Raw genomic sequence first — 19,416 nt, 5'->3', positions numbered from 1 at the left:
ATAAAAAAAAATTAGCTGTAAACACTGCCCAAGGACTTAATGGATCTCACTGAGCCACGCAATGCAGATGTATTGGAACATAAATAGGTGATAGGAAATAAGAGGCACAGAAGCAATTTGTTTGGACTGGGTCACTGCTTAATCCAAATGGGTTCAGCAAAAGAATTCATGAAACGTGACAGTGGGCCAAGAGGAACTTGCAGTGACATTTCAGATTCCCCTACCTCTTCTAATTAACCATTTCAAGTATAACAAAACATCCAGCACACACAGAACGGATGAGACCCATTCTCACCAACTGCAGACCTGCCTCTGGGGGATGGATGGTTCTGTTCTCCTCAAGCAATGGACTATGATGCAATAATACCTCAAGTTGGGCTTTTAATTTCTATGATACATTGATTCTGAACAGCATTTTTCTAAAAGACAAGAACTATACCAGAGTTGCGTTATGACAGAGCCCATCATTAAACGCATTTGGATATATTGCACGGATCTAAATATACTGCAAGTCTAATGAGGTATTTGAAAACATAAAAATCACATATAGAAAAAGCTTGCTATCATGATAATGACAGGAATAATAACAATAACATTAATAGCTGCCTCTTTTTTTTAAACAACTATTATTTGCCAGTCACTATGTTAGACATTTTACGCACATCTTTACAAAAACCTTGCAAGGTAGAGATAATTATTGCCTTTTTACAGAGGAAGCCACAGATTCAGAGAAGTTAAGTTGTCCAGTGTGAATTAGTATGTGGGAGTTGTAGAATTTTTTTTTCCAATTACAGAAAAAAACCACATTCCATCTTAGGCAAGTCAGGAATTCTCGCCTCATTAGTCAGTGGGTTCAGAATTCTTTCAGGTGCTAATATCTGGATATGGGCCATCTCTCTTCATGCCAAGGCCTTCAAGTTTATCTGCCCCAGCCCTTCTCCCTTCTCTTGGCAAAAGGAGATTAGGATTTAAGCCTCAAAGTTATGCCTCAGTATCCGGAGTATTGTAGTGCTCCATAAATATTTGTTGAAATGATAAAAGAAAGACCCAGCTACCTCTGAAAACTGTGGTTTCCATTAGTAAAAAAAAAAGATGGTATTAGCTTATTTTCAAGAATGTCAAATTCATATTGGTACTATAAAAAACATATCAAAGTGGAATTATTTAAAACAAGATGTCTGTAATTAACTGACACACAATCTACCCTGCCCAATTCCTAGAATAGATTTAGGGAGTCAATTTTTGCTCATAATTGTGTTTCACACAATGAAAACCTGTGATTTGTGATTGATAAGAAAATAGTGAAAATTGAGTTAGTGCTTATAAAATTCTTGGGTGGTTTTGCTTTTGGAATCAAGCCAGGCAAATTCCCACAAGTTGAGGATTCTTGGGTCATTTTATGTTTCACATGATATCACCAAAAAGTTACAGATCAGTAACACTTTGCAATCTTCATGTAGCAGAGGGAGGAAAGAGTTAAAGGATTTAAGTGTTGCCAAGAGTGCTGCTTCTGGGCAAGAGAAGATTGAATGTAGGGCACATTTTGCATTTTAAGCACTAGTGTTTGAACCCTTGTCCCATGGTTATGTAATAAGGGAACTTTTCTTGCTTTTTTTTTTTTTTTTTAAGAAAAACAGAAAAAAATATCCACTGAGAAAAATACTTGCTGCTCTTGGGGACAGGTTTTACAGTGCATTTTGTACAGGAACCATTTTCTCCTGTCTGAAAGCTCTGAAACAGGATGAATGTCCTTCTCAAGGTGCTTAGAGGCCAGAGTAAGGACTGCTGACTACAAGCGTCAGAAGAACCACAGAGATGCGTGGGCAGGATTCAGTGGGCACATCCAACAGGTTTGGAAGATCACTGGCCTGGAGAGGCAATGCAAACCAGGCCATCGGCCAGTCTAGAAAAAAAGACCAGGCCTGCAGTCGTCAGGAGACCAGACAGACAAGGACTGGTGACTCTGAAATCTATTCTTAGGGAAGGCAGCCCACAAGAAAGTATAGCCTAGAGTGGTAGGTACTAAAACCATTCATTATCAAGGACAATTATATCCAGCTTCCAAGCAAGTCAGTTTTAAATGCTTCGGCTACTGTAAAGCATCCAATAAATTTTCTTAACAACTCTGCCAAATAGGAATACCATTCCTATTTGTTATCATTTTCATTTTGCAGATGAAGAAACTGAGGCACGGAGAGGTTGAGTGATTTTCCTAAGGTCACAGTAATAGTAAGGTATAGAGACAAATTAATATATAGGAACTATTGATTGCAAGGCTGTAGAATGGTAGTCAAGAACACAGGCTTTGTTCAGTCACATCTGACTTACAATTTTAGTTCTCCCAATTGTTAATTCCCCAACCTTCTCCAAATCCTTGAACTCGAGGAAACCTCAGAGTCCTCATGTTTAAATGGTGGTGTCATATCAGTAGTGATAAAGCATGTAAAGTGCTTAGCCAAGTGCTTACCCCATTATAAGGGCTCAGTAAATGATAGCTACTATTTTTATCATAATGTTTTTTCCATCCTTCCAAATGGGTCTCAGATTAGCATAGTGGCAATTGGAACCTGAAGCCAGCATAGAATATTGCTCTGATGGATGGAAAGAAAACTAGAAGTTTCCTTGCAAAGACAGGAAGAGTGTCTTTTACTAAATAGCGTGATTCGATGCATAAATGGCTGAACGCAGAGAGACTTAATTGAAAGATAAAAGAATAATTGCACTAGACTAGCAGAGGCAAAGCAGTTAAGATAAAAAGCCACATATATTAAACAGGACTAAAGAAAACGAAGAGGGAGTTTGAGAAGTCTTTGTAGCTAAAGACATTATGATCATCAGAAAATAACATAAGTACAAGGTTGGAGTCCAGAAGATCAAGTCCCAGAACCAGGATTGAAATAATTCCTCTCATTAGTTATTTTTAGAAGAATTGGTCACTTTTCTGAATTACCAAGTGAGTAGTTAAATTAAAAGCACATTTTGTTGTATATTGTACTGGCACAGTCAACAACTAGGACTCTCAAGAAACACTCATGAAAGTAACCTTGTTTTTGTTTCCCAATGTCCCTTTACACTTGCTTAGTGGAGATAGAGCTTTCCTTCCCTTTAGAAGAAAACACAGGTGAGCTCTATTTCTCTGGTCACCTTGAGTCCTGTTTTCTGTTTGCCTGTCCAAATCCACTCTTCACCTTTCCCTGCTCTTGGTCCTGGGAAACCAACCAGTGTGGACCACACTGCTGGGTTCCATAGTCCTTTATCTTCCATTTGGAGTTGATCAAAGGGAAGCCTTAGCAAGAAACGGGAGGGTAGGGTGGGAGGAAAGAGAAGCCAAAGTATTTATTCTCCTGGTTTTCTCCCTGCTGGATTGCAGTGTTGGCTGTGTCCCTCTCGCTCCCCTGCCAGGCAGCCCTTGGCAAACTGCTACTCTCTGCAGGCTTTGGAAACCAGTTCTGCCCCGAGTCCCTTCATGGGCAATAAGGACTTCCTGCTGTTGCAAGCCCTGAGGTACTGCACCATCCCTTGTTGCTTTCCCCCAACCCTGCTCACACTATTGTAAACAGTCTTTTTATTAAACTCTCCTCCATTACCCGGTCTGAGTGCCATCTGTTTCCTGCTGGGACCCTGGCTGATACATATGGCCACTTTAAGTTGCAAAACACAGTCTCATTTTGCTATTTAGAACAATCAAGCTATGAAATAGTTAAAACTTCAAATCAGATTTAGGGTTAAATCTTTCTTAGCCCTGTTGGAGGAGGGGGTGAGGTCATCCTTCTTTCCCTGCATCTCTTATTTCTGCCTGTTTATCATGCTTTCTGACCTAGTTGAAAACGAGTTAACAAAAAAGAAAATTCTTAAGGTAGCTTCACACTCTCTGATTTTGGTAGATACTTAGAGCTGATTCTTTTTCTTAGGGACATGTTTGTGGCTCACTGCTAAGGATATGCTAGTATTTTAGATGTAGGTGAGGCTGGGGCCTCCAGTTCATCATTCTTTCTGTGCTATAGGCATCCAGCCACTTATCTCAGCTTCCATCTGTTCAGGTCTGTAGTGGGTTGAAGAGATCAAAAGATTCATCCAGGTTCTAACCCCTGGTACCCATGAAAGCAACCTTCTTTGGAAATAGGATTTTTGCAGATATAATTAAGATAAGGATCTTGGGATGAAGTCATCCTGGATTTAGGCTGGACCCTAAATCCAATGACAGATGTCCTTATAAGAAATAGAAGGAAGACACAGAGACACACAAAGGGTAAGGACATATGCAGACGGAGGCTGAGATTAGAGTGACACGAGCCAAGGAAAGCCAAGAATTGCAGGCAGAAACTAGGAGAGTGGCATGGAGTAACTTCTCACTTCAGTGACTCCAGAAGGAACCAACCCTGATGATATCTTGATTTCAGAGTTTGGGTTCTAGCATCGTGAGAGGATAAATTTCTGTTGTTTTAAGCAACCAAGTGTCTTGTAATTTGTTACAGCAGCCTAGGAAACTAATACAAAATTTATTTGCTCTTTTAGGCAAATAAAGCCTTGGACAGGTGCTCAGACATCACCATGTTTGTTTCCTCACCTGTGCCCACATCTTGTCCATGGAAAACATAAGTGCATCTTCTTCTCAGTCTCTGGGCAGGCAGGGGATCCCAGCTGCAGCTTTACTTTGCTTCTTTCTTCTTCTAGATTTCTTTCTTTCTTGGTTTCTAGATTTACTTAAAAAGTTAAGACTCCAATTCATCATATCCCTTTAACCGAAGGGATCACATACCATGCTTCTGAGCGGTTCGTTTGAGTGCTGTACAAGTCTGCTTGGGCTGCTATTGCAAGATACCACACACTGGGAGGCTTAGCAACAGAAATTTATTTTCTCACAGTCCTGGAGGCTGGAAGTCCAGATCAAGGTGTTGGTAGGTTTGCTTTCTCCTGAGGCCTCTCTCTGTGACTTGCAGACGGCCGCCTTCTCACTGTCCTCACGTGGATTTTTCTGTACACCTACATCCCTGGTGTTTCTTCCTTTTCTTATAAGGACATCAGTCATATTTGATCAGAGCCCTACTTAAGTGGGCTCAAGTTACTCACTCCTTTCTTTCCTCATTTTTGCTTGTCAGAGAATGGAGCCTGTAGGAATACCAATATCTGTGAATACTTCCAGGGTGTTTGAAAGTAATTTTTCATTGTTGTTGAATATCAATTTCCATCTCTTTTACTTTTTTGTGTGTATCATTTCTGTTTGTGCGTGTGTATATATACACATACATGCACATATACATTTATGTATATAGACATATAGAGAGATTGTGTGTGTGTTCTATAGAGAATAAGCTTACAAACTACGTCAATCATATCCTCTTTTTCTTCATCAATTTCTGAGAGAGTCTTTTAATGTCTTAGTGGGGTTTTTGATATACCTCTGCATTTATGGTAGCTTGTTTCTTATACATTTCAAAACTCTATTGTTAGATGCATTAAAGTTTATTATTACTATATAGTTTTTGTGGATTGTAACTTTTATTAATATGAAAATATTGATATTTGTTTCATTGAATACTTTCTCTTTGTATTCATTTCAAAATAATACTAATACTGCTAAATCTATTTTTGCTAATATTTGTACAGTACATATTTTTTTCCTCTTTATCTTTGTTCAGATAGGAATATTTAATGAACTTACAGTTTTTATAATTACTAATATGTTTCAACTTTTTTCTGCCATATTATTTTGTAATGCTATAGTTTCCTTTTCTTTTTTCCTTCCTCTCTTCTTTTTTTCCCCTTTTTATGTTTTCCTTTACTCTTTTTCTCATCTAGTGTAGTGTTTCCCAGGGGATTTGCTAGTAGCATTCGACCTGGCCATTTCTTGTTTGTGTTGGCTACTCTGTGGTTGGTGGGCCTCATTATTGGCCATGCCACCAAACATCAGTAGCATCCCAGTCATTGGGACAAGCACAGGACAACTACACACTTCCACATGCCTTCCAGGGTGTTATACCACACTCAACTGCAAATCAGTACTCACTAGTTAGGTACCTAAGTCTATGATTTCTCTTCTCTTGTAGTTATCTTTATTTTTTTGATTTAATTTTTAGTTTTATCTTTGTAATATATGTGCATAGCTTAAAAACTGAAGTAGTACTATGAGAGTTATACCACCCACAGCAAAGAAAAGTTTTTTATATCACTCTACTTCTTATTTATATTCTTCAAGGTATTGCTTCTTGGCCTTTTGGCTAAGATCAGCTGTATATTCTTCAAGGCCAACACTTTTCATTCGTGTTTACTTCTATGTTTCTAGATAGCCTGCCTATACAGTTATTATTTGAATTTTCTTTTTTGTCCTTTTCCTTCTTTTTTTTTAAATTTCAGAATATTATGATGGTACAAATGTTTTGGTTACATAAATTGCTTTTGTACTATTTAAAGCAAAGTTATAGTGTGCCCATCCCCCTGATGGTGTGCACTGTACCCGTTAGGTGTGAATTTACCCATCCCCTCCTTTCCCCCCCACCACCTTGATTTCCAATGAATGTTATTTCCATATGTGTACATAAGTGTTGATAGATTAGTTCCAATTTAATGGTGAGTACATGTGGTGTTTGTTTTCCCATTCTTGCCATACTTCACTTAGAAGAATGGCCTCCAGTTCTATCCAGGTTAAATTGAAAACATAACAGTGACTTCCTATTGTGTAAAATAAAAATTTTTTGGCATGATTATAACATGATACAAACTAAACTTTCTCTTCTCCATGGTTCTAATTTGGTTATTTCACAAATTTTGTTTAAATTGTTACTCAGCTTTTGCATCATTTTTAATGTAAATATGGTGTGCAACTGAGCCACAAACATCCTATGATTACATTTCTATTTTTGTACAGTTTTTGTTTTGCCTGAGAGTTAATAGTTGTCTTTGCTGTTGTTGTTGGCTTTTTTTTTGTTATCCTTTCACTAATTCAGCCCCAGACTATCTGCCGGAGATGCAAATTGCTTCTTGATGTGTTCAAACACATCAGATATCTTCGCAGTTTCTTTTCTTTTTTTCTTTTTTTCTTTCTTTCTTGGAGGCATCCTTTCTGGAACCTCCCATCCTCCTGAGACATGACAGCAAAATGAGTTTCCATGTGGTTTAGTTTCCCTTGTTACTTTAGGGGCTCTTGTCATTTCCAGATTAGTTTCAAGCACAGAGAGCTGCTTCTAGATCAAGGAGTCTCTGCTCACCACAACCTCAAAGTTTCACATGAAGTATTTATACCTAATACATTTAATGAATGTTTGTTGTAAAAATAAATATTTTCTTCTGAAAGAACACCAGATCACAACTTATGCTGGCAATTACTTGAATTTTTAATCACATTTTATTTTTCAAATAAAGAATCTGCAATAACTTAGAAGCATGAAGATAACTTATGCATATCTCTGTGAAGCAATGGAACAGTAAATATTAATATTCCTATTTTATGTGAGACACACCATACAAAAAACATTTTACTTGGCACATACTATTTCCATATATCATTCTTGCTACTAGAGAGACACAGATAAGTCAGTAACACATGGACCCTGCCTTGACAAAGCTGAAAGTAAAGAAGGCCAAAGATTATGTGATTGTGGTGGGGAGTCAAAATGCTCCCCAAAGAGGTGATGGGTGATGTCTTTTTTGAGTTTTAAAGGGAGACTATATAGACGCACATGTACACATACCCCAACTCCTTAGTTTATTTATTTTTTACTCGACATGATTTCCTTTGTGCAGAGGACTTAGGTCTATGTGGGTCTATGACCTCTCAAAGGAAATTGTCATAACAATAGCGAAAGAGTGAAATAGTGATATATCATTTGTAATGAAGTTTTCTAAATCGGCCTTACAGACCGAGTCATACAAGCCAAGGACACTGATCCTTAATCAAGTATGCAAATGTTCTCATCTATTTAGAGTGTTTCCTATGCATAATCTTTGGTATAAAGAGCAGGCCACAGGGAAAAGAAATAAACCACACAACTGGTCATATTTTGTGTAACTATAGTTAGTGATCATTGTATTGAGCCTAAAAGAGGAAAGAAGAACTATTAAAGAATATTTGTTGAGCACTTAGTATCTGCCATGTATACTGTGAAGCATTTTTCTTTGGCCCATTTGATTTTTACTAGAACCGTGTGTGTAGACATTATCCTCCCACTTTACATACGGAGAAGTCATGTACATGGCAAGAGGTAGAGACAGGACATAAACTCATTCGCGCCCAGCTCCAGTGCCTTTGCTCTTCCATCATCCTTCGCAGCCTTGGAAGTCTTTGATATTCTATGAAATATCAATATTTTCCTTTTTTTTGTGAGAATCCCCTCTAGGTCCTAATGAGATGGGAATTTCAGAGATTATTTTATTTTCTTCCAAATTACTAAAAAATAAAATACAGGATCTTATCATTTTTTGCCAGAAATTTTGCAATATTGCCAGCTGGTATTCGAGCCCCTCATTGCCTTGTTTTTCCAGTCACTCTCAGCACTGCTGCTGGATTATGTGTTTGCTTTTCCCCTTATCGGGTCCACTGTGAGAGCTCTTGCTCCTCTGTAAACACTTGCCGTCAGATGCTTTCTCTTGGGCAAGTCTACCTGACTCCGAGCGACAGAATTAACTCTTAAGTGCTTGCTTGTTAATTTGCTCATGTTTTTTTTTTTAATTTGAAAAACTGACCATTTGCTTAATTTATTATTTGAAGAAACTTGTTAATAATTTAAAATTTCACCTTGTAAACGAATTGGGCAATTAGTTTAATACAGAAATTCCTACTTGTTAAAATATTTTTAAGAAATTAGAATGTAACGGTCACATGTAAACATGACTAAAACCAAACAATACAAAAAAGCATGTTGTAAAAGATTATACAGATTTGTACAGAATTAAAAGCAAAGAATAAACATTGTGACTTCCCTTTCACTTATCCACTCTTAACTACTTCATTCTTCTTTTATTTTTTTAAAATTTTTTAAAAAATACTTTTTACCCAGAGCCACGCCCAAGAAGCCTTGAGCAAGTGGACTCCTACTTGGGGCATTCTTTAAACATTACTACAGCCAACACTTTATTCCATATTCTTTTTACAAAGTGATAGGTACATGAACATATAGTCATACATGCATACATGTATGTACACAAATATATAAAATTATTTATTTATTTATTTATTTTTGAGACAGAGTCTCACTCTGTTGCCCTGGCTAGAGTGCCATGGCATCAGCCTAGCTCACAGCAACCTCAAACTCCTGGGCTCAGGCGATCCTCCTGCCTCAGCCTCTCGAGTAGCTGGAACTACAGTCACGCGCCACCATGCCAGCTAATTTTTTCTGTATATATTTTTAGTTTTTCGTATAATTTCTTTCTATTTTTAGTAGAGACGGGTCTTGCTCTTGCTCAGGCTAGTCTCGAACTCCTGACCTCGAGCAATCCTCCCGCCTCGGCCTCCCAGAGTACTGGGATTACAGGAGTAATATAAAATTGTTTTATCTAAATAACATCACAAATCACATATATAAACACACATGCTTACTATGTCTAATTTATTTAAAATATTGGCATTTCTATTTCTATCTCTTTATCTGTATCTAGTAGCACTTTTATCATGACTACCTCATATTAGAATTTTTTATAATTTTAAGCTTCCTTTTTACATGATCTTAATATAACTCTTAATGTAGTCTAAGAATTTGTATGATATCAACTATTGTGAAATCCTCAAATGACAGTGGATATGCAATAATTATTTGTGAAATGAATAAATGTTGAATGAAACATTAATTCACAGAGAAAGATTATATTTTGTTCAAGACTTACCTAAGTTATAAGTAATAGGCTTCAAGGAGGTTAAACTGTTGGTGTTGATAAGAGTAGGACTGTTTTGCTATTCACAGTTGTCAGCTATGTGATCTTGGGAAAGGAACTCAGAATTTATGTGCCTTAGTTTCTTTTTATACTTACTTGGAACAGTAACAGTACATCTTCTAAGGGTTATTATGAAGGAAAAATGGGATGGTTGAACTGAAATGTTGGTAAAGGGTTGACAGAGATCTAATGCTCAATAAATGACCTTTACAATGAACAATGAAATATGTTATAAAATTGATTTTTCCAAATACACAACATATAAAATAATATTTTTAATTTATATGTATAGTATAAAAAATGTTATTCACATACACACCATATTTCCAGACTCCACTTCCATAGCCCTCTTCCCAGAGGTATCCACTGAAATGAATTTTGCATTTATCAATTCTTTGCTTTTCTTTGTGAGTTTTACCATATGAGAAAGTATAGCTAGACAATTTACTATTTAGTTTTACATGTTTGGGGACATTATATAAAGGGAAATATATCATCTATATTTTTGGCAACTTGCTTTTTCCCTCTCAATACTGTATTTGGGAAATTTATGCACATTCATCTGAATAGATGCAGTTCATTCATTCTTACTCCTGTATAGTCTTTTGCTACATGGATATGCTATAGTTTGTTTATTTGTTGTCCTGACAAAGGAAATTTGAGTTCTTTTCAGTGTTTTTTTTCTTCTTCTTTTTTATTGGCTGTTGCGATCTTAGCTAGATATGTCTCCTGGTCCATATTTGTAGAAACAGGGTATATGGTGGTATGTGAATTACTGGGTGTTGGTACATGTACTTCTTCAGTTTTACTAGATGTTGCCATATTGCTCTCCCACCAGCACTGTGTACTCATTTCTGTTGAGCAACAATTTCTCCAGTGCTTGATATTGTCCAACTTTTAAACTTGTGCCAACTGTGTGGGTGTAGAATGGTATCTCATTGTGGTTTTCATTTGCATTTCCCAGAGTTTTAATGATTGCTTACCATTTCAAAAAAAATGTTCACTAGCCATGTGTTTTCCCTTTTGTGAAGGAACAATTCACATATTTTGTCCATTTTTCTATAGTTTTGTTTGCCTTTTTAATTGAAATATTCAGATATAATTGTGGATTTGTCAATTTCTTGCAGTTCTACAAGTTTTTGCTTCATGTATTTTGAAACTCTGCTATTAGGTGCATAAACATTTTGGATTGTTCGGGCACTATTGCTATGTGAATTCTGAGTATCATTACCTCTAATCCTTTGGGTGATTCATTTCTGAAACCTAGGTAGTTTCTTTATACGTGTGCCTAGGTCCATGTTCTGCTGCATGCTCAAGTGCAACCTTGTACAATTTCTAAAGTTCTCTCTGGAGCTCTTTCTTCTCTGATGTTCTGCCCTGAGATTTCTAGACATCTTGATCTCCCTGGATTCTCAGGTTTGTCTTCTCAGCTTAAGAAGTTGCCAGGTTGTGTTTGGGTTTTTCGTTTTTGTGCTGTGCCCTAGAAACTCTACAAGGTGATAAGATGGGACAGTTGTAGGACTCCTTTGTTTCCTGGCTCTCATTGATCACTGTCTTGTGTTGTCTGATGCCCAGTATCTTAAATCTCATTGTGTCTTATATTTTGTTTGGTCTTTTAGTTGTTTTAGATGAGAGGGTAAATCTAGACCCTGTTACTCTATCTTGGCTGGGAGAAAAAATTCTGGTCTTTTGCATTGATTTTTTAGAAGTTTTTTAATATGTTCTGAGTAAAGTTATTTTTAGTCATAAATGTTGCAAATATATTCTTTTACTGTGTGGCTTGTATTTTAATTTCCTTAATGATTTCTTTTCCTTAATAGAATTTCTTAATGTAGTTAAATTTCTGTGTTCTCCCTTTTTAGGCCTAAGCTTTTTGTATCTTTTAAAGATCTTATTCTCTAAATTGAGATCATAAAAATAATCCATGTTGTCTCCTGAAAGTTTTATAGTTTTCCTATTTTTATTCAGGTCCTTAAGCCACATGTTTTTTCTTTGCAGTGAGGTGGGCATTTATTTATGTATTTTTTTTGAGACAAGGTCTCACTTTGTTGCTTGGGCTAGAGTGCAGTGGCACCATCATAGCTCACTGCAACCTCAAACTCCTGGGCTCAAGGGATCTTCCTGCCTCAGACTCCCAAGTAGCTGGTACTACAAGTATGCACCACAACACCTGGCTAATTTTTTAATTTTATGTAGAGATGGGGTCTCACTATGCTGCTCAGGCTGGTCTCAAACTCCTGGCCTCAGGCAATCCTCCTGCCTTGGCATCCCAAAGTGCTAGTATTACAGATGTGAACCACTGTGCCCAGCCCAATTTCATTTTTAAAAATATGAACCAATTGTCCCTGCACTATTTACTGAAAAATGCCTCTTTTCTCCACTGACTGGAACACCACTACTTTTGTATATTGAATTTCCATATATGCACGGTATTATTCTGGGCTGTCTATTAAGTTCATTGATCTATTTATACAGTCTTGTGCCAGTGCCATGCTACCCTATTTATTATAAATTTATTATTAGTATGTGTTGAGATAAGTTCCATATAATATTATTTTTTCAGAAATTTTGGTCCTTTTCTATTTCGCACAAATTTTAGAATTAACTTATTAAGTTCCTTAAAAAAACCGTTAGGATTTTATGCATTTGGAATTGCATAGAATTTATAGACCAATTTCAGAAGATTTGGCATCATGATAACATTGAATCTTTCTATTCATAAGCATGGCATTCCTTCATCTATTTAGATATTCTTGAAAGGAAATTTTTATCTCTTTCCTTATCTTTCAATAAAATTTTATAATTTTCTATACAAAGTTTTTATACTTCATTTATTGTATATACTTTTAGGTTTTATCTTTTGCTGTCATAAATGTTATATTTTATAACTGTTACTTGTATAGGATACATTGGGTTTTTTCCTATATTAATTTTGTGTCAAATAAGAGCTAAACTCTTATTCTTATAATTTATCCTTATATTTTTGAAGTTTTTACATAGGTAACCATGCTGTTAGTAAGTGATAGTTTTGTTTTTTCCTCTCTAGGTCTTATATTATTTATTTATTTAGATATTGTTTTTACTATATCCTAACTAGCAAATCTCATGTTATGTTGAATAGAATTGATATAACAGACATCCTTGACTTTTTCTTGATATTAAAAAGAATGCTTTTTAGCATGTAGGTCTTTTTGTAGATGTTGGTTACTATGATAAGAACATTACTTTCTATTTCTAATTTGCTAATACTGTTATTCATGAATGAATATATATAATTTTAACATTTTCCTGTGTTAAGATGGCCAAATGGTTTTTATCCTTTTCAGTGTTGAATTACATTAGTTCATTTTCTAGTGATAAACCAGTCTTGCATACCTTGACTAGAGCTCAGATTTATAAAAATATATTCTTTTATATACTTGTGCAATTTGGCTACCCATTATTTTAGTTAGTACTTTTCCAGCTATGTTAATGAAGGAGATTGGCTTATAATTTTTCCTTTTTTGTGGTTCCATTTTCTGGTTTTGGTATCAAGGTCATTCCAGCCACATAAAATAAGTAGAGAAATTCTTCCTCTTCTATTTTCTGGAAGACTTTGTGTGAGAATAGAATTTTTTATTTGTATCATTTTTTTTAAATGTTTGATAGAACTCAGTTGTAAAACCAACTGGCATGGCATTTTCTTTGTGGAAGATTTTACTACTGATAATTAATAACTACTGATTTCATGTATTAAAAAAATTTCAAGGTTTTCACTTCTCTTTGAGCCAGCCTTGATAAGTTACAATTTTCTAGAATTTGTCTTTTCCATCTAACTTTTCAAATTTTTTTTATAAAGTTTTAAAAATAATATATGTCATCAGTTTAATCTCTGCAGCTTCTGTAACTATGTTCTCCTTTGCATTTCTGATATTTATTTTTGTTTTCTCTCATTTTAAAAAATTCATGCCACAGAGCTTTTTCTGTTTTATTAGACTTTTGTAAAACCATTTTTTGTTTCTGTTAATTTCTATTCTGTTTTTTTCTATCTTATTACTTCTGATCTTACCTTTATTTTTCCCTTTCTGGTTTTTAGTTTCTCCTTCTGTTTTCTTTCTTCTTTTTCTTTTCCTCCTCTTCTTTCTCTTCCTCCTCCTTCTTTAAGTGATTAGCTCATTAACTTTGAGGCTTGATTCTTTTCTAATATATGAAATAAATCTTTCTAAGTATCACTTAAACTAGATGACAAAATGTTTTAATTTGCTTGTTATTTAGTTTGTAATATTTTCTGGTAAGCGCTATTAATTATTCCTTCTTTATCCCCCTTCTAAACAATATAAGGACCGGAGAACATTTTAAAGTCTGATTTTTCACCTCATGGCTTGTATGTTTTATTGGTCTAGCATTTTAGTTCTAAGTGTTATTCTTTTAATTCTCACAAAATGGAAATTTTATTATTGTTTTATATGTTAATAGTTTGTTTAGATTATCCACACATTTACTTATTTTTCTGACTATTCCATCTTTTCTAATATTTAACCTAATATTTTTTCTTTAATTCATTTTTATGTTAAATTTCATTTAACAAAATAATTTAAATAATTAAAACAAGACTATTTCTGAAAATATCAATCCCTTGCCCCTTTCATGTCTCTCTCTCTAAAGAAAAATCTTTTTAACTCTTTCAGTTCATCTTTTTGGCATTGACTCCTTTATTTTAAATACCATGCTTATATTACTAGTTCTTGATGGTTTCCACAGTAGGCACAATCTGCTGTCTTCTCACGCTGAAGGAAGAGAATTTATCCCTTTGTTAGCTTTCTTTCCTTCTGCCTTCCTACTTTCACCGGCCCCATGTGAGATCCCAATACCATAATCCTCCCCAATAATTATATCGTAATTGTATTTAGATTAGTAGTCAATGTTTACCTTATCGTAACTATTAGAAACTTATTTATGCCTGAACCGTGTAGTATACTAGACTAGAGACAAATACTGTATGATTCCACTTATATGAGGTGGCTAGAGTAGCCAAGTTTATAAGGACAGAGAGTAGAATTAGTGCTTACCAGGGTAGGGGGAGGGAGGAATGTGAAGTCCTTATTTCATTGTTAAAAAGTTTCAGCTTTTAACATAAAAAGAGCTCTGGAGATGGATAGTATTGACGGTTTCAAAATAATACAATTGTACTTAATCTCATAGAACCATACACTTAGAAGTGGTTAAGATGGTAAATTTCATGTTGTATATTTTACCACAATTAGAAAAATATTCTTATCAGTTAAGATGCACACTGACATATTTATAGATTGAATGATGAGCTTGGGTGGGGTACAGGCAAAACAAGATTGGCAAAATGTTGAAAACTGCTGAAGCTGAGTGATGCGTGCATGGGGCCGTGCCTGTTGAATGTTCCATGATAATTTTTTTTAGTGAAAATATATGTAATGGTTAATTTTACGTGTCAACTTTACTGGGCTATGGATGCCCAGATAGCTGGTAAAACACTAGTCCTGGGTGTGTCTGTGAGGGTGTTTCTGAAAGAGATTCACATTTGAATTGGTGGACTAGGTAAAGATCACCCTCCCTGATGTGGGTGGGCATCATCTAAATCTGTTGAGGATTTGAATAGAACAAAAAGGCCAGGAAAGACAAATTCACTCTCTTTGCATTAGGACATACATCTCCTGCCCTCAGATATTGGTGCACCTGATTCTTCTGCTTTTTTGACTCGGACTGAATTATGCCACCAGCTTACTGCTTTCCTGTTTGCAGATGGCAGCTTGTGGGACTTCTTGACCTCCTTAATTCTGTGAGCCAATTCCTATAATAAGTATATATGAGGTCTGTCCAGAAAGTATCCAACCATGTCATATGAAAAACGGAGACATTTATTGAAGAAGATACAAAATACAAGAAACATCGTACATAGGACAAGGACACCCCGGTCGCCTCGCCTTCAAAGTAGGCACCTTGGGAATCTCACACAGTTTCCCCAGCGTATCTTAACCTACCCCATACACGTTCAACATTCTCAGGTGTTCTGCTTGTTGCAGGCCTTCCAGAATGTGGATCACATTCAGCAGATTCCCGACCATCTTTGAAGCATTTGTGCCACACTTTTATTTGCACTGCACTCATTGCATCATCCCTGAAAGCCTTCTACATCATCTGAATAATTTCCATGGAGGATTGTTGGAGCTTAACACAAAATTTGATGCAGATTCATTGCTCTACTCACTCAGTCATTTTGAATGCAATGGCTCACTCAACAGCGTCTAGCGCCCCACTGACTAGTACGGGGAAGTTGTCATTGTTCACGCATGCGCATTGCAGTGCAGTCTCCTTGGCTGCCAGGTTACACAAACCATTCTCGTCATGTTACTATTAAGAATAGCTAGATACTTTCGAGACAAACTGTATGGTATGTCTGTATTTTATTGGTTTTGTTTCTCCAGAGAGCCCTAACTAGTACAGCATACTAGACATTCTATTCATAGAATCTTCCTGAAGAAGTATTTCTCACAGCCTGCACACGCTCAGGTGGACTGGTTGCTCCCTGTGTCTGCTGCTCTTGCCATTGTACCGCGGTATGAGTTTGCTAGGGCTGCCGTAACAAAAATACCACAGACCGAGTGGCTTAAAAAACAGAAATTGATTTTCTCACAGTTCTGGAGGCTGAAAATCTACAATCAAGGTGTCAGTAGGGTCAGTTTCTCCTGAGGCCTTTCTCCTGGGCTTACAGATGGTCGCCTTCTTGCTGTATACGTACATGGCCTTTTCTCTGTGCACACACAATCCTGCTGTCTCTCTCTGTCTCTTTTTATAAGGACACCAGTCATACTGGTTTATAACCCACTGTTATAACCTCATTTAACCATAATCACCTCCTTAAAGGTCCTATCTCCAAATACAGTCCCATTAGGGGTTAGAGCTTCAACCTATAAATTTGGAGGGGACACAATTCAGTCCATAGCACCCAAGATTGCCTTTTTTAATTTCTTCTGCTGAATTCCTTGTTTCCTGGATCTTAGATCTTTATCTTTCTTGGTTTACATCATTGTTTTGGTGAAATTTATCTTCGAGTAACATGCAAAGAGGGGAAAATCTGTGAGTGCTCATATATCTGAAAATATCTTTTTTCCATTTTTCACACTTAATGGTTTGATGGCTGAATTGTGGTTACAAACATTGAGAAGCAATTTCTCCCTTCCACTCAAGTTTTAGTTTAAGCTAATTTCTTTGTTCTGTTTTTCTGCAGGTGGGGGTTGTCTCTTGTTTATTCTTGCACAGGGTATGGAGTCCTTGCACTGTCAGCTTTACGTGAGCATATCCATTTACGATTCCCATCTTCAGTGAGCCTTAGACTTTGTCTTCTTTCTCACTTGCCCCACAGGCCATTATTAACACGGAAGCTCAGATCCAGGCAGAGTTGGCAGATGCTCTCAGAACAAAAGCCTGCATCACTACTCACTCATGCCTCTGGATTGCCCCTCTCACTTTGTTTTGGGTTATCTAACTTCCTGCCGGATTAGCAATGCATTTAAAAATATATTTCCTGTATTTCATCTAGCAATCATAGTCGTTTGGAGGATGGCTCAGTCAGTAGTCCATCTGGAAATGGTAGTCATATTCATTGTAAAGGACAGAATACCTTTAGAATGTAGGCATAATTGCAACTGGAGAAAATTTCTAATGAACAAATGAGTTATTAATATTATTCACTTAGTAAGATTTACGTTAAAGTACTAGCAAGTATTGGCCTCTATATGTTTTTTTGGTCACATTTCAGCTTTAATTTTCAACTCACAGCTTGGTTTCTCATAGAAACAATGTTGTTTAGATATGCTTTGTTTAGCTAATATATATGGAGAATGAGCTACTCCACATGGGTACATGTTCCTAGGTAACATTTACCTCTTGAAATTGTCAAAACTTGTTTTAGTCATGTTAGATGGACTATTTTCAAAATGTACAAAATGTACAAATGTAGATATACCTTCTATCTGGTTTAAGGAACAAAACAAAGATGTGCAATTGAAGGCCCCTTACACTCCTCCCTAGTTCCATTTCCTTCTCTTTCTCCCCAACAGTAACCACCAATTTGAATTTATCATTTCCAGATGTTGTTATACTTTTATCTCATATGTATATATTTTGAAAATATATGGATTATTTTACATATATTTAAATATACAAAACATTATAAACATACTGTTCTTTATGCTCTTTTATTAAATTGATAAACTTTATATTTTAGACCAGTTTTAAACTTGCAGAAAAATTGATCAGAAAGAGACCTCCTCTGACTTTAGCTCACGTTTTGATAAATGCCCCTCTCTGGTTTCTGTAAAGGAAAGGGCATTTACATTGGCTGTTTTGCAATTGCCTATTTAGCTAAGTTCCCCAAGAACATGACACACAACATAGTTCACTCTGGTATCCCCTGGGCTTAGCACAGAGCCTGACACATATATTTATTGAATTAAGGGAGGTATGAATGAATGAATTTCAGATACCAATATCATATCAACAATGGTGGAAACTAGCGCCTCCTCTCCCCCAAATAATGGACTGCACCATCACAGGCTCCATTGACAGGTAACAGGAGAATAGGGTTTATGTGTTGAGGGCCCTTCATAAGGTCCCAAGACTCTGTCGTGCACAAGGACAAGGCGTGTCAGTCATGGCCAGGGGGAATGTTCACAAGGAGGATATGTTCTCAACTCAGACATCCATAAGCTGGGGCCTGCCTCTGTTTACCAGCTGGGAGATCTTCAGATAATGAGCCATGAAAGTCTGCTATGCAACAGCACTATGCAATAATTTTTCATTTGCCACCAGTCAGCTTCAGGGATCAAGGACAGCTAAACACATAACCCGCTCATGCATGTTATTTTAAAGGCATATTTTAAAGTTATAAATATGGTACATTGAGTTAATGAGGTATGTTCTTTTGGTGACAAATATTTACATTCCACATATGCCTCTTGATGTCAAGAGTGTAACCGTTTCATTTTCTTCTTTTTCTCAGGAGGCTGGGATGCAGATGGAAAAGGCCCTTGTGTCTGGGACACATTTACCCATCAGGGAGGAGAGAGAGTTTTCAAGAACCAGACTGGCGATGTAGCTTGTGGCAGCTACACTCTGTGGGAGGAAGATTTGAAATGTATCAAACAGCTTGGATTGACTCATTACCGCTTCTCTCTTTCCTGGTCACGTCTGTTACCTGATGGGACGACAGGTTTCATCAACCAGAAAGGCAAGTGTTTCTTAAAAATAGAAGGTTGCAGCTTTAATTCAAGGTTATTGCTGCAGTCTGGCATAATTAATCCAGTGTGCTATTCTGTGTTGTAGCTGAGAAATTGCAAGTTTTTACAGTGATTATAGGATAAATTTTTCGAAATGAGTTGGCATTAGCTTTCACAATAATATTTTGGTTTTTCTTGACTGGTGAGATCTTTGTTGTGGGGGGAGGGTAGACGGGCAGAGGGAGGTTAGAATATGTGTTTTATTTATGTCAGATGTTATCTCAGTGTTAACCTGAAGATGAATTTTTAAAAGTTGTTGTAT

At 36.3% G+C, this 19,416-nt stretch overlaps 1 protein-coding gene across 2 annotated transcripts in view; it reads left to right on the top strand.

The window, feature by feature from the left end:
* The window catches only part of LOC138400288 (cytosolic beta-glucosidase), a 105,690-nt gene that overhangs the window by 17,241 nt on the left and 69,033 nt on the right, over positions 1-19,416 (top strand). The window contains exons 1-2 of one of the 2 annotated variants that reach the window (XM_069495326.1): positions 3,060-3,121; positions 18,878-19,105. In XM_069495326.1, the coding sequence (XP_069351427.1) occupies positions 3,061-3,121; positions 18,878-19,105 (289 nt within the window). In that variant the 5' untranslated portion in view covers position 3,060. Of the gene's footprint in view, positions 1-3,059; positions 3,122-18,877; positions 19,106-19,416 lie in introns of those variants that run through there. The other variant, XM_069495328.1, reaches the window with a different exon arrangement.

The sequence above is a fragment of the Eulemur rufifrons genome, chromosome 19 (assembly GCF_041146395.1).
Source record: "Eulemur rufifrons isolate Redbay chromosome 19, OSU_ERuf_1, whole genome shotgun sequence".
Taxonomy (NCBI): Eukaryota; Metazoa; Chordata; class Mammalia; order Primates; family Lemuridae; genus Eulemur; species Eulemur rufifrons.
The sequence above is the reverse complement of the archived record's forward strand: the minus strand, read 5'-3'. Positions and strand labels throughout refer to the sequence as shown.